General features: G+C 40.5%; 2 protein-coding genes across 3 annotated transcripts in view; one reads left to right on the forward strand and one right to left on the reverse strand.

Annotated features, from left to right (window-relative positions):
* The first annotated feature begins 6,446 nt into the window (after positions 1-6,446).
* MED18 (mediator complex subunit 18) lies at positions 6,447-7,412 on the forward strand. Its single transcript, XM_005522729.3, has 2 exons — positions 6,447-6,579; positions 6,749-7,412. The coding sequence occupies exons 1-2, from the start codon at positions 6,507-6,509 to the stop codon at positions 7,300-7,302; spliced, it is 627 nt and encodes a 208-aa protein (XP_005522786.1). The 5' UTR covers positions 6,447-6,506; the 3' UTR covers positions 7,303-7,412.
* A 2,660-nt stretch (positions 7,413-10,072) lies between these two features.
* Positions 10,073-16,104, reverse strand: part of CERT1 (ceramide transporter 1) — a 79,487-nt gene continuing 73,455 nt past the window's right edge. For both annotated transcript variants that reach the window (XM_014252359.2, XM_005522730.3), the window contains 3 exons: positions 15,533-15,662; positions 14,137-14,273; positions 10,073-13,002 (listed from right to left, as the gene is read on the reverse strand). In XM_014252359.2, the coding sequence (XP_014107834.1) occupies positions 14,146-14,273; positions 15,533-15,662 (258 nt within the window). In that variant the 3' untranslated portion in view covers positions 10,073-13,002; positions 14,137-14,145. The remainder of the gene's footprint in view (positions 13,003-14,136; positions 14,274-15,532; positions 15,663-16,104) is intronic.

Here is a 16,104-nt window from a genome sequence, read left to right on the forward strand (position 1 = left end):
GCCACAGCCTATACAAAAATAGAAAATCTAGATCTTGGCACAAGTATCCACAAGTGAGATCCACAACAGCCAAGTAAACACCAGCTCTTAGACTCACAGAAGGGTTTGGGTGAGAACGGACTTTAAAGAGCTTTAATTTCTACTCCCCCAGCTGTGGGTAGGCGCACCTTCACTAGACCAAAGAACCACAGAATTGTTTCGGTTGGAACAGAATTTTAGAATCATCGAGTCCAACCCTAAACCTAACATTGCCAAGTCCACCAGCTAAAAAGGCATCAGCCTGATGGACCTGACATTTCAGGGTTCTTCCTTCCTGTTGTGTGGCCTGATGGCACACAGTGAAACACGGGATGCAGTTCTCTTCCTCTCCCTGTATCCTCCTGGATGCCTCTCCCATGGGCACAGTGCACCAGACACAACCTGGGTGTCAACAGCAGCCAGCCATGTATCCTTTCTCCTCCTTGCAGTGCTTAATCTCCAGCTCATACCAGGCAGCAGTAGCAGAATGGAAAAATTACCTCTTTCTTTATCCACTACCAGAAACATAAGGTCAGGTTGCTCAAAGCCCCATCCAACTTGGCCTTGAACACTTCCAGCCATGGTCCAGCCACAACTTTCCTGTTCCAGCATCTCAGCACCCTCACAAGAAATAATTTCTCCCTTACCCACTTTATTCTTCTGGAGAAGAATTCTACAGGGTCAGTCCATTTCCACAAGCTGGAACACCAGGATGAAATTAACCATGCCATAAAAATGATTTAAATTACCAACTTTGCCCAGGACCATTGAGTGAAGGACCACCATTAGGCAAGTCTATCATGTTCAGCACAAGACAAGGCTCACAGGTCTGGCTTCTAGCTCTGCACCTGGTACCACAACACAATTTGCCAAATTGCTTCCTACCTCCCCTTAATGAACCACTGGGCTCCAAGAGCAAACAGAAGGCGACACTACAGTATGTGTATGCTGTAGGTCGCATCATCCTCAATCTGCAATCTCAGACACATGGTCTTTCATGGAGGCAGTCACTGCATAAAGTTGCCCTAAAAGTGTTCTCTCATCCCCAAAATGACTTGGCAATGTTGCTATCTTCTTTTGCCCAGCACTGATTGCCCCATCAGTGTTTCACCCACAGGCCCCACCCACCCAATGCACAGGTTTATGCACAGGTATAACAATGCAGATAAGGGTAAAAACTTTTAAAAAGGTACTTGAAGCAAACCACATACAACTGTAATGGTTCATAAAGAAGTCCATCTCACTCCCCACCTTTTCTATGTGAGAGGTGGCATAGCTCTGTGTGAGCTGGTCCAGTGTAAAAACACTAGAGGTTAAAATTACTAATTAAAATTACTAGTTAAAAACTTTTGGGAATACTGGCTCTAAAATATCTTTCATTAGTGAAAAAAGAATGGGCAGCTCTATAAGGTGCACAGAGTGACATCACTATTGGCAGTTTCTGGATAAACAGAATTGTACTTTTTGCAGGATAATCTTGGTTTTCCTTATGAAAATTGTTTCTGCATAAGAAAGTCTGAAGAGCTGAGAATTCTAAGTTAATTCCTCATAGCAGTTTCTTTTAATACCTAACAATGCACTCTACATTTGGCATTTAAAATCCAGGGAACATGGGCACATAGTATGGGAAACTACATGCAACCTTAGTTTTTGCTTTGGCAATACAAGCTTAGGAATGGGGCTTAGTCTCAAGCCACCAGGCAGGTGAGATCACTGAAATATTTCACTTGAAAACTGTTCCTGCTTTGTGAGGTGGGGAAGAATAAATCATAATGTGCATTACACTGAGTGTCATACTAAGTCATCAATTATTTGATGTTTATTGTGGTTTTCTCTCTCTGCAATGTAATTTAAGGTAGTCCTTTATTTATGATGGTCCTGGGATCATCACAAGTCCATTATAATATCTATTATCATAAAACTATTGATATACAACTCAGCCCCTGAATTATCTGTTAACACACGAAATCACTTAATGTGTAATTCCAACCTTGAAATTCTCTCAATAACTTTTCAAAATGCAGATTATGTAATGAAATCATGATGTAAATTGCCTATTACATAATTGAGTGGAGTAATTTTTCCTTACTATGAGAAAGACATTGCGGTACTGGAGTGACTCCAGAGAAGGGAAGTGGAGCTAATGAAGGGTCTGGAGCACAAGTCCTATGAGGCTGAGGGAGATGAGGGTGCCGAGTGTGGAAAAAAGAAGGATCAGAGAGGAAGTCATTCCTCTCCACAACTGCCTGAAAGGAGGCTGCAGCCAGGTGGGCTTGGTCTTTTCTCACAGGTAACAAGCACAAGGAGAAGAGGAAATGGCCTCAAGTTGCAGCAGATGAGGGCTGGATTGGATATTAGGAGAAAGTTCTTCACTTTCAGGGCAGACAAGCATTGGAACAGGCTGCCCTGCACTGGCAAGCAGTAGTACCACTGCCTCTGGCAATGTTAAAAAAGGTGTAGACGTGGCACTCAGGGACTCAGGTTTAGTGGCAGACCTGGAAGTGTTATGTTAACCATTGGACTTGATGAGGTTTGAGGTCTTTTCCAACCTTAATGATTTTATGATTCTAGGTAGAGGAGCCTAAGGGGAAGGAATGAAGTTGAGCTGGGGAAAAGGGGCAAGAAAGCTATCCCAGCATTTGTCCTTCTGTCTCCCATTAACCTCCCATTATTTTAAATCAGCAACAGATTGATTTTCCACATGTCAAGATGTTCTGCTGTGACAAATGCCAGGGAGCAATCCTTCCCTCTTGACCTATGAGCTTTTTCATTCTACTTTTCTCTCTAATCCTGCTGAATAGGTGGTGAGCATTTCACCCTTTGCCAAGGCTATCCCACCACAACTCTAGTTATTTAATTCAATAAAAATTCTCCTCCTCCAAAAAGTGAGCAAAGAGAGGAATAAAAAGTAATGACGTTATCAACTAATTAAGGTACTTAATACCATGACTGTCCTCTAAACCCCAGAAAATGTCATTGGCAGATGGGCCTTTTTGAAATTTGCAAGTATGCCAAAGCAAAGCAAGTTGAAAACTCTGAGGTTTTGCGAGCTTTTGCCTATTTAATTCCTGGGAAAAGAAGTTGAAAGAAGTTTGTGAGCCCCTTTAAAATGTACTTACTGATGCTGCATGAGATATTAGTCCCATGAGACCCCAAGTGAAATTTAGGTTTGATTTTGCTAACCACTTGCATCTTATGCAAGTACTTTAAAGTTAGTCCACAGGCTTGGGAGAGACCTTATCACTCTACAACAGCCTGAAAGGAGTTTGTAGAAAGGTACAGATCCATCTCTTCTCACAGGTGACAAGTGACAGGACAAAAGGAAATGGCCTCAAGCTACGCCTGGGGAGATTCAGGCTGGACATTGGAAAGAATTTCTTCACTGAAAGGGTTTTCAAGCACTGGAATGGGCCTCCCAGGAAGGTGTTTGAGGAAAAAATGGATGCAGTACTCACTGCCGTAGTCCAGCTAACAAGGTTGCATTCAGTCATAAGTTGTACTTGATGACTTTGAGATGTTTTCCAGCCTAAATATGTAATTCATTGCACTAATTTCAAGAAACTAACACACAGATTTGTGGGGTGAAACTTTTTGCTGTTAATTTACCATGAGTGAATGGAGAGTGCTGTATGCTTAATCTGAAAAATACAACAAAATGGGATTTAGACCTCAAGTCTGTGACATGAATGAGAAAAAATTCTGAGTTTTAGTAACCTTTCATCCTGTTTACATCTAGCTGAACCTCCCTTCTGCTGGTGTTATTTCAATGTGATCATGGCTGGATCACTCATTTCACCTGAGATTTCCCTGCAGAGCTCTGCTCTGAGCACTTGACCTGTGACAGAGAGCTGAGATAAAGGCCTGGCCCCACATGGGTATCCCATTTCCCTGACATAGACAGGTGAGTGAGATGGATTTTCAAGAGACCTGCACATAATGCAGGTGGGTGGCTGAGAATAACATGTTTACCCTTCATTTCTTTCTTTGTTTCTCTCCACCTCCTCCATCTGTCTTGCCACCTGTTGTCAGTGTCTGCTGCATCTTATCTTCAACAGCTGCAAAAAAATGTTCTTTAGGATATTTTTAAGGTATATAGGTGCACCACAAATCTTCCAAGCCCACAATAACAAGCAGCTCAGCAGCTGCAGGGCTAGGCTGTCTTTCATACTGCTGGTGAGGATACTTGGAGATTCTGAGGCCCACATCTGCTCACCTCTTTTTTCTAGAAGGGATACAAATGGATGACCACTGTGGGACAGCATTTATATTCTGGATTGCACTATTGCATAGCTTCTCAGACTGCAGAGCAAAATTACTCAAGGTAGCTGCAGCTGTGGAATTTGAAAGAATTTTTACTTCAAGACAGAAAATTGACATTCTCTTAGGTCTATTATGTACCTCAGCTAGACAGAAGAGAAAATTTTTATCACCACAGAGAGAAGCAAACCACAGAAATTACCACTTCTGACATGCTAAAACATTTTTACTAATTTTTACTTTTCTTAGGTATCTTTCTCAATATTATTTTTTTCCATGCTAATTGTATGATGACCACATTAACTAAAGCTGATACAAGCTTTATATATATGTATGTTATATATAAGAGAAAACCTACTTTTTGCTCCTTCAAGCTTAGGAATGCTTTTAAAACCATTACCCAAACCTTTTGTTGACTGTTTTCTTACTTTATTTCAACACAGACCTCTTATCTGCAATATGGGGAGTATGTACAATATGTGTCCACTGTGGCAGCTCCTTGGGTGTGGTTCTCTCCTATGTAAATACATATATTCCCCTCATGGGTTGCATTGCACCTCCCAGGCCACCCCTGCTTGTCAGTACTCCAAACTACCTCTGGTACACCGGGGGTGATACAAACCTTTACTGTCCTGGGAGGGTACGATTATGCCACTTCTCATTTGCAGGTCTTTGGCTTGTACCTGTGTTTATATAATTTTTTGAGGGGTGGCAGGGGCTACCATCGCTGTGTAGATACTGATAAAGACAGACATACTGTTCACGTTCTGTGCGGCACAAAGGCTTGTTACACAAAAAACTGCTAAGAGAAAGGTCACATTTAAAACTCTGTTTTGGGTATTGACAGGAGCAAATTCAGTGGGTGCATACTGGGCATTTCCATCACTTTTTGAAAACAGAGGCTTTACTGCACACCCTACTGCACACCCTACCACACCCAGATGAGATTTCTGCCTTCCCAAACCAATGAATCATAGGTACTGCACCTCTGGTAACAATTTTTAACCCAAACTGCTGCAGAAGCTGAAGCCTGGCTTGCAACACCCCAGAGCATTGGCCCCTCTGCTGTTGATGTGAGAGAGAGAGAGACAGAGATGGAACATTTCTGGTGGAGATTTTACACAGAATTAATTGCATGTGCCACCTCTACCTGGGGAGGGCTGTGGGTGTAGCCAGGATGACCCCTGATGGCTGATCCTGCCCGCTGGCCTCCCACTCTCCTCCACTGTGCCCCCTGTGCAGGGGTGAGGCTGGCAGCGAGTCCCTTGCAATTTTGGCCTCTCAAGATTTGAGGTCCTCAAGACTTGAACCAAACTTTGCAATGTTGTCTTTTTTTCAGTTGTTGATCAGTAGCTGTAGCTGAACAGCTATGATTAAGTAATTGCACTGTGAATGTTGCATGCTTAGCTCACCTTTTGTTTTGAGGAAAGAGAAGACAATCCCAAGATGAATGGACCCTCTGGATGAGCTGCCAGGAGTGAAGGCAGCAGGAGGGGGCAGTAATTCAGGGAAGGTAATTCCAGCAGTGGATGGCCGTGATCAGTCTCATTGACCACCAAACCCTGACCCAAAGGGAGGGAAGAACCATGACTGCAGACTAACTACTAGAACTTGGAAAAGCAAGAGATAAACCAGAAAATAGGGGTTTGAGTACTAATTAGAAGAAAAGTACAACACACAGCAAACAAATGCTGATGCCTTTGTTTGTTAAAAGGTATAAACAGTGTAGAGGTTTGATGATCACAGAACCAGCCTTTCGTGGGTTACCTCCTGATTCCCTGCTTTGAGCAAACTAGAAAAAAGGCGAAATACTGCATCACAGAAGCATTAGGGTTGGAAGGGACTTTTGCAGCTCATCCAGTCCAAGGCCCCCGCTGCGGCAGGGTCACCCAGAGCAGGTGACACGGGAACACATCTAGTTGGGCTCTGAATGGCTCCAGAGAGGGGCACTCCACACCCTCCCCGGGCAGCCTGCTCCACTGCCCTGCCACTCTCAGCATAGGGAAGTTCTGCGCCAGGCCAAGCGGAGGTGGAAGAGGCCGCGCTCCGCTCCGTCCGGGGCCCCTGTCTCGCCTCAGAAACCCGCCCAGGCCGCGTGAGGGGAGGGGGGCGGGGCGTCCGTCAGACCCCGCCCCAGACCCTGCCCCCACCGGCCCGCCGAGCCGCCAGGGGGCGCTGCCGCCGCTTTGCCCGTCGCCGCTGAGGCCGCGGGGCCGGTGCGGGAGCTCACGATGGAGGCGCCGCCGGTGACCATGATGCCCGTCACGGGCGGCACCATCAACATGATGGAGTACCTGCTCCAAGGTGGGCGGCCGCGGGGTCGCGCAGCGCAGGCAGCCGCGGGCAGCGGCGGGGGGGAGGGGCTGCTGGCGCCGCGCACGGGCGGGCCGGAGCGCGCTGGGGCGGGCGCGCTGCGGAGGGGGAGCCCAGCTCGGCCTGAGGGGAGGCGATGATCGCGGCGCTGTCTCCGCAGGGAGCGTGCTGGACCAGAGCCTGGAGAGCCTCCTGCACCGCCTGCGCGGGTTGTGCGACAACATGGAGCCCGAGACCTTCCTGGACCACGAGATGGTGTTCCTGCTGAAGGGGCAGCAGGCCAGCCCCTTCGTGCTGCGCGCTCGGCGCTCCATGGACAAGAGCGGGATGCCCTGGCACCTGCGCTATCTGGGACAGCCCGAAATAGGCGACAAGAACCGCCAAGCGCTGGTGCGCAACTGCGTGGACATCGCCACGTCCGACAACCTGACGGACTTCCTCGTGGAGATGGGCTTCCGCATGGACCACGAGTTCGTGGCCAAAGGGCACGTGTTCCGCAAGGGCATCATGAAGATCATGGTGTACAAGATCTTCCGCATACTGATGCCGGGAAACACGGAGAGCATTGAGCCGCTCTCCCTGTCCTACTTGGTGGAGCTCAACGTGGTCGCGCCAGGAGGACAGGACGTTGTTTCTGATGACATGAGGAACTTTGCTGAGCAGCTGAAGCCTCTAGTACACCTGGAGAAAATTGACCCCAAAAGACTAATGTGACTAAAAATCTAGGCGATTAAGGCACTGGTTTTGTGTTTCAGAAAAGGATGTTTTTCTAAAAAGCTTTTTGTGGGCAAATCAAAACAGAAGGAAATAAAGTACTAAATATCGGTTTTGTCAGTTGCAATTAATGAGTGTGGTTTTCTTTCACTTGTGAATATGAACAGAAGTGGACACTTTAAATTAGCACTGTTCAAAAAATCCGTAAATGTTAATACTGATAGTTTTCCTTCTCTTGCAAGGGAGATAGCCTAAAAAGCCTATTTCCTAACAGTTTAAAAATGTCAGACTTACTGGAATTCATTCCTCTGTGTACCCAGATCCCACTGCTACCGTAAGTTTCTTCAGAGCACCATTTGAGCACCTAGTCATCCAAAATTTGTCTTTTCAGTAATATATGAAGTTAATACCCTTTAATGCAGGAGGTACTGTCTCACACAATCATAAACACAGAAACTGCTCTATAAAAGAGCAACTAACAGTACACCTCTTCACCAAAGCGTATGTGACAGGAACAGCTACTTGTTAAGGAAACTGTTTCTTCTGATGTAACCAAAGTTAGAAGTGGAAGAAAATCTAGTAATATTAACATTGGCAAGTGGTTTTCATATCTTTCAACATGTTCCGTTATTTTCAGTGGAATTAATTAGGACAGTTTTAGTTAATTAGAAAGTAAATTACAGGGTAGTTTTTATTACTGGACTTTTCACAGCTGACAGCTATATTGAAGTGTTAAGTGCTTTTTATTAAAAAAATTATTACAAAAAAAATTAGCAGCTGCTATTTGCATTACTGGTGATTTTACTTAGCACTTCTCTTGATAGTAGGATGGTTAGTTACCCTAGTATTGCAGTAATAATCCAGTGTCATTTGAATTAAATTTGAGAGTTTTCAATTACAGTTCAGTCAAAAAAAAGATAAAGGAGTTCATTTAAATTTCTCAGGTTCTTTACAGAGGACAACAATTTTAACCACTGCTAAAGTATACCAGCTTCTGTCAGAGACGTTGCCACCCTTCAGCAGTCCCAAGTGATTTATGAAACAACTAAAGGCAGAGGCCATTCTCAGAAAAAGCTTCAAAATGTTTTAAATAAACAGCTCCATGTTCAACTGGTTCAGCGCTAACATCCCACTGCCACAGGCTCTAGTGTGGGGTGTGGGGAAGCCTCAAGTACTTGAGCACCCTCGGGCTGAAGACCGAGCAGTGAGGCATCACCAGCTCATTACCTAGACTACAGCTGATTTCTGGAGGGTACAAACACACCTACAATTCTGTTCATACTTGGGCATGACTCACCCTCACCAAGACAGCACACTATCCTGGGCCTCCGAGCTGGAATTCCTTCATATACAGGGCATAACTTCCTAAGAGCTGCATCTGCCAGGCTGCTCCATGGTTGAGTTGCAGTCCTGCCCCAGGAAATTGGAATCCTCAGGGCTGCTGTCATATTTTGCCACTCTTAGCACTAGTTAAGAATCACTTGCTACAGACTTGTACAATCTGTGGCTTGTCTCTTGGCACACAAAAGTTTGGGAAGTCTTGTGGGTGACAACAGGTCCAACTATTGATCAATCCAAATTAATAAATAATTTAAAAAATATTATTTTTAAGGAGAATTAGTTTAAACCCTGAAAACTGCAGCAATCCACAGTACCAGGCTTCCTTATGCTGGCTGTAGTCCATGCACTGAAGAGGCAGGTGTGCAAGAGAAGAGCTTACTGAATCAATGGCTACAGCTGGGGACACTTTGAGGTTGCTAATGCTCAAAGGTGTTCCTTTCTTCAAACAAAATGTATTTTTCTCCTCCTATAAAACTTAGCTTATTAATGGTGGAGACTGAAGATGGTTAGTGTTAGTAATACACACCAGTAAATTGTATGGCATAGCCCCAATTATCACTTGTCATCCAGGGTCAAATTATATTGTAGTTACACAGAAATGCTCAACATCTCCTTACTGGAAATTATGCAATTTTAAAATTATACATATAAGTTATGGGACCATGAATGTGAAATGTGACTTTTTTTTTAAATTTGGGGGTTTTCTTTATGCCAGGGAAAATAGCTGCATTCTCTAAGGTCAGAGGTTACCTCAGGACTCTCTGTTTTTTGCAATATATTACAAGAGGCCTGACACAGCTGAGTTTAAGTTTTGTTGCTGTTCAAGTAATGCCTTCGTTTACTTCAAACTGTTCTTCCAGTCCTGTGTACCTGTAAGGTTTCTACAGTTTTACTGATTGTTATGTAAAGAAGTAGAAATCACTGTATAACAAATAAAGGTAGGACTGTGATTGATCCATTAGGCACCACCTATTTCCCCTATTAAGAAAACTGGCTCATGGAAGCTAATCTCAGTTACAAAATATTACACTTATTTTGGAAAAGCTGTAAATTTACCCTTTGGCACATCTTAGTCCTGGATTGCTGTTCTTCCCATGGAAGTTCCCACAATCTTGTTATTCCCTACAAATGAAGAGCTGACATACTCTGGGAGTGCCCAATATTATAACTACACTGTACCAGGAGCACCTTTTAACACCCCTCTAATTGCTTGCACAAAATGATCTTTTCAATGTATAAACTAATGTGGCATTCAGGCTTTCATCTCAGTAACCTCAGTAAAACAACTGCTTTCCTGTTAAATGTTTTCCATGCACTAGAATATTGTATATAACTTTATTAATGATTTAAAAGGTAAAATTGGTTAAAAGGTAAAAATATTTTAAGTTTCTCCAAACATTGGAAAGTTAAAAATAACAAGAAGGCAAGATTTTTCTTCATAATTTTTAATACTTTTAAATACTGGTTTTAAATTTGTGATTGTAACATGTAAGAGCCAACTTCTTTAAATTTTTAAAACTTATCATTAGGATCATAAAGCTATTATAGAACAGTTACAACTCTACACACTCAAGGTACTCAAAAATATGATTCATGTTTTAAATCTGTAAATGAACAGTGGCAATTCAAATACAGCATTATCTTTACAACTTGACAAAAATACAGGTGGACAATCTGATTAAAGAGAATCTGCATAACTTCAGATAAGCCAGCTTAGCCCAATTAAGTAAAAGGTAAAGTTTTTTCAAAGTGCATTACATTTTTCACAGATAAACTTGTCAAAGATTTTCAGGTTCTCAGACAGAATAACAACGACCATCTCATCTTCATTCCCAGTACAAGTTCTATCAAGTCATGTTCTTCAGATTTAGTTTTGCAACATCCAAATTCTCCAAACAGATGCAGATATCCAGAGCACAATATCTGATGATTGCTTCATTTTCAGCCTTTTGAACTGGTTCAGCTTATAAAATAACCATTCTAGAGTCAGAAGCTGCTTCTGCAAAGACCACCACAGCTGCATTAACACTCTTGATCTGTGAACAGGAAGAAATGAACTCAGAGCGCATAGACCTGGCAGTGACTGACAAGAAGGATGGGCTCAAGAGACAGGGTAAATTGTATAAAACCATAAAAGCAACATCCCTTCCAGAAGAAAGGATCTAATGGCTACTCACACAATCTGAGAGGCCTACTGCCTTTTGAAATTATTTTTTCAGAGGTCCATTAATAATGACTTCTCAGTCATGTAACTCCGTCCATAGTCTTTAAAAAGCCTCTTACAACTCTGATTGGGCAGGGCTAGCTACAGTGAAGTAACAGTGCCTTTATCTAAAAGTAAAACATACTCTTTACAAATAGTATCTGTAGTGTCATTTTATTTACAGAATAAATCGCAAAATTACATCACATTTAGTGCAAACGCAACTAATGATATAAGTTTATATACTGCTTTGTAAACTTTCCATACCTTTGTAAAATAAAGCTATCCTATTAAATTAATAAACTTGCCCGTGTTCCAACAATTACCAGAAATGGCAAATAAGGAGTTAAACTCTTTATATTTTGGACTTTTTTTTTAAGTTCCCATCAGTGGCTATGGTGGAATATACCACTGCTTAGTTGATTGTAAAAAGATGAAGTACATTTGAGGTATAAGATTTTGTTTTTTAACGTTGGTATATAAAATGCTCACTGGTGATACAGTAAAGATGTACAAATTTTCATCTTATTTGCCTTACTAACATTACCATTAGGCACTTTTCTACATATTCAAATGAACAGAATAACTCTGTAATAAGGCATATTCCATGCACACCATTAGAGAAAGGCAAATAAAAAGGGAAGAGTTATGGAGCATGAAAGCTGCATGCATGTGTAATTATGTGTTAGGTACGGTTTCATCTCTACAGAGAAGATGAACAGAAGTTTTTCAACATTGTGCAGATCACATTGAATCGTTTACCAAATCTTCACTAAGTTACTGTATTATATCTCTTTTCAGGCACCTAGCACACTATATCAAATAAATTTGACTTTCAGCTTTCTTTTGAATATATCTGCAACTTTTTTCCTCAAGATACAGTTTAGTGTAACACTGAGTAGTCTCTGAAGAGTCTCCAACTACAGGACATGGGTAAAAGACCTCACAGTCAGTACTAGCCCGACACAGTCCTCTCCTAACAAGTATCTCCAGAATCAAAGGCAGGCAAACATCTGACATTTAAATTTTGACAGCAGCTAAAGGGAACTTTCCAGGAAGAATTATGCATTTCTATAGCTCTGATGGGTTTTTTTTATCAAGAGGCAAATAATTTTCTACATGAATCTCATAGCACAGCTTTATTGAGATGAGGAAAATACATGCAGGATCTGAAAATAATGTACTCATCCTCAATCCAGACTGGGAATGTTGTTTTATGTAATCCAAATTACTTCAATAAATATTACAATGTACCTTCTCACAGCTTTGGGAAAGCCCCAGATATCCAAGAAAGCAGTCCACAGATAGCATGGACAGATATCTCCTAGGTTTTAGGCAGTCTCTTGCCCTCTCAAACAGAATCTTTCTAGATATTTCTGGATTATGTTTAATAACAAAAAATCTGCAGCACATATTACATAACTAAAAAATACAATAGAAATATAAAGATATCTGGAAAAAAATAAAGCTTTTCACACTCTTACTCCTTCAGAACTAAAGATCGTCATAAGAGTAAGACAATAGAAAAGGCAAAGTCATAAGGATATTGACAGCCCTCAGATATTAACTGGCATTTTATGCAACAAGATGATTCATTCATTATAGAAACCAGCAGCAATGAACTGTGATTATACAAAGCAAAACAAAACCTACCAGCAAATTACCTTGGTTTTACTGAAGCCACTCCTCTCAACACCCCCAAAATACTACACAGATTTTTGTGCATATAAAGCACATACAGTATGCTATATGTGCATTTGTTTCTTGTGCTTTTTACACATGCACAAAAACTGCACAAGTATCATAGGAAGGTTGGCAATGAAATTCTACAACTTGTTTAAAATTAACACAATAGCCCATGTTGGTGATTCAAAGTTGTACGCGGTCTTCTTCTAAAGCAAGCAAATAAAAGTAGAGCCATATACATGTTATCAATACATGTGTTTATAATTACACACTGCTTCAGCAAGAAAGTTAGCATGAGAGAGCTATTGTTAAATATTCAGCTCCATGTTGTTGCAACACTTCTTCATTTCAGTATACAAAGCCTAGAACCTGGGCCATAAAAAGACTGTAGATCCTTCGTTCCAGCATGGAGTGCTCTATGCATGGTCACTTCTCCAATGTGGAATGCTCACCCAGTCTTGTTCTGATTGCTGCAGGTAAGAAAAGAAAAGAATACAGCACTGAAAAGTTTGTATACTACTAGTAAAATGAACTCATTTTAACACCTTAACTATCATCAGGACTGCTATGATCATTTGTTAACTATTGGCTTGTGTTTTTAATGCTTTACCTACACTAGTTCTCTAACAGTTCACGTTTAAAATTGTGAATCATTACAGGGATACCTGTCACAGAAGAATGAAACAACGAAGACTTTTGGAGTCTGACACAGTATATAGAAGCCAAAAATAGAAGTAACCTATGTCATACATAGAAAATGTGAGAGACACTCATTTTCAGATGTGACTGAATGATGCTGTAACACTAGCACAAGTAAACAGAATCCTGTGGTTTGACATGACACTTACAGAAAATGAAATATATAGCCGGAGTCTAAACTAACAAAAATTAGTTAAGCCTTATTTAACACTAAGGGGTTCAGATAGCCTTGAAGTGATCAAGACATCTTCTTCTAATGTCCTATCATCATCATATATAAAGTTCAAACAACTTTAGATTAGCCAATAACCTATACCACTAAAAATATATCCACTGACTTCAGAAAGCATCTGGAAATCCCTTCTCTTTCCTAGGTTCATCAGAAAGGCTAAAAACTTCAGTTGCTGTCTTTTAAATGTTCTAGTGATTCATGTTGGTCTGTCAGTAAAGTTCCATTATTAAAAATCCTAAGTCAAAACTATTCTGTCAATAGAAAAGAAAACTGAAATGTACTAATAGTCAATGAAATACGCTTTTTTAAAAGTAGAATTTAAGTTATAAAAACCTCATGAGGCTCTAGAGTAACTCTGGTATGTATTTTTTCAGAACAAGTGCAAAATGCCTGTGATACTTGGAAAAAACCAGTACCTCATCCTGTTTTACTTCTATGTAAATTGGACATGTATGCAAAAACTTGCAACCAATAAAACCAATAAAAGTCTATGAAAAGTAATGTTCGCTAACTTGTGCAGCCTGTACACACAAATTACATGACTGTTTTAAGAAAGTGTATTGCACACTAAAGCAAGCACTGAAGCCCTGCTAATCATGTAAGACATTTCTAGATTTTATACTTCCATCTGGCATTTAAAATGGTGAGCTAAGAATTGTAAAAGTATGCATACCTGCTAGTACTAGAACAAAATAGGCTTTCCTGCTGTTTTCTCTTGCACGTACGATGTAAAACGCTTTAAGAACTTTGGATATTCTCGTTTAGCCACTGCCCGTAACACTGATGCTGGTGCCCATCCTCCTGGGTTCACTAGAAGTAAGCAGGAAGAAGGACATTGAAATAAAGCAACTCCACTAAATACTGAAAAAGTAAATTTTAGTTCATTACTTCTGTAACTCTTCCTGAAGTAACAAGAAAGAATAACCACCAGGAGATTCTTATTATGCCCCTAGGCTTGTGTTGTAGCATTTTCTATTTGTAATACTAAAGCTCTGTCTTGATCTATGATGCCATCATTTAGAAAACATTAAATATGATCTATGGTAAGTCTTGGGGAAAATGCCCAAATAGAAGAGGATATTCTCTATGGGCTTCCAAGAAACAAAAGAGAAAGACTTGAGTGACTGCCTATTTCAAAGAAAGCCGAGTCAGTCTTTACTTGTCAGTAATGACTGCATTTGCAGGCAACACCCTGCAAATGATTATAAAGCATTTAGACAAAATTTGAAGTGATTTTTAATTACATTTTCATTCACAGAGGAAGTATAATGCTGAAAAAGCTATCACTTTGCATATAGTCATAGTTCAGAATTTAGCAGTGAAAATATACTTTTTAAGTAATTAAAAAACTTTAAAAAAGAAGTAAAAGGCAGAGTGAGCTCCTTGAAGTGTTTCATAGCTCTTGGAGAAAACAGATTAAGAATGCATCTCCAATACTACAATATATTGCTAAATACTGGGTACAGCAACAATGCAATTTGGCTTTGACAAATTTTCAGTTAATACCAAGGATTCTATTAGCCGAAAAAAAATAAATTAAGAAATGTAGACTAGATTATACAGCTTGCAAGCATCTTCATACAAAACATATTTACTCCTTCTATACAAAACATATTTACACCGTGGCATCAGGGGATAAGAACTGTATCTTTACTCCCAGCAGCTTTTCAGCTTAATGAGATGAACTGGGAGAAAAAAATTACAGTAGTACATGAAAAAACCCAACATACCATTACTGAAACTAAAAGCTATGCCAATTCATTCCAGTTGTAGACATTTCTGCCCACCTTCCTCCATCCCAAGGTTATGTACTTAGGACTAAGCTGCACAGTTCTTCCATTCATTCCTCCCAGAATAGCACACAATGAATGATCCCATTCACCAGTTCATGTAGCACCTTAATCTGAGACCTTTTGAATGTGATGAACACAAAGGTGATGCTATATATAGATTTCACAGAAAAGGCATCAAGACTTTTTTTTTTCTGTGCCAGTATTCAACTCCCCAAAATTATCATCTGTCATGATAATTGAATCATCTGTCATCATATTGAAAAATTTTATACTTACCATTAGCTACATATGTAATCTTGCACAGAATGTTGTCCCTGCTTATTTCCTTGTTGCCCTCTGGTGGGCTTACTAATGTCTGACAAATCATAGCAATATTTATTTTGGCACGGACACAGCGATTGTTCAGCTGCCAAAAATATGAAACATTGTAAGCTTTAAATTAAACTTATTTCAGCATACTTGAGCATGAACATTTTTTCATCACAAAGTCTAATACACTCTAAAAACAGTGTTTCTGAGAGTCTATGTTCTAGCATTTACATGGATGTAACATGAAAGTGAGTAAAATGAAAGGTACGTAGTAGATGGGGATAGAATCTAAAATGTCTGAATCTAAAGTTTGTGTTTGCTTAACACATTATAAGTAAATTACTTCAACAGTTGTGACAAATCAGTAAAGAAACACCTCAAGAATAATGTATCAGCATTTACAAATATCAGTTAACTTTTCCCTTGAAAGCAGGCTATGGAATAACAATCCAAGGAAAACAATCATTGCTATTACCTGGTAGAACCAAGGCAAAACTGTAAAATGGAGACTTAACCCTATCTACAGTTATACAAATCTA

This window comes from Pseudopodoces humilis, chromosome 4, assembly GCF_049639895.1.
Source record: "Pseudopodoces humilis isolate 2021_Gansu_Grassland_sample_001 chromosome 4, ASM4963989v1, whole genome shotgun sequence".
NCBI classification, from domain to species: Eukaryota; Metazoa; Chordata; class Aves; order Passeriformes; family Paridae; genus Pseudopodoces; species Pseudopodoces humilis.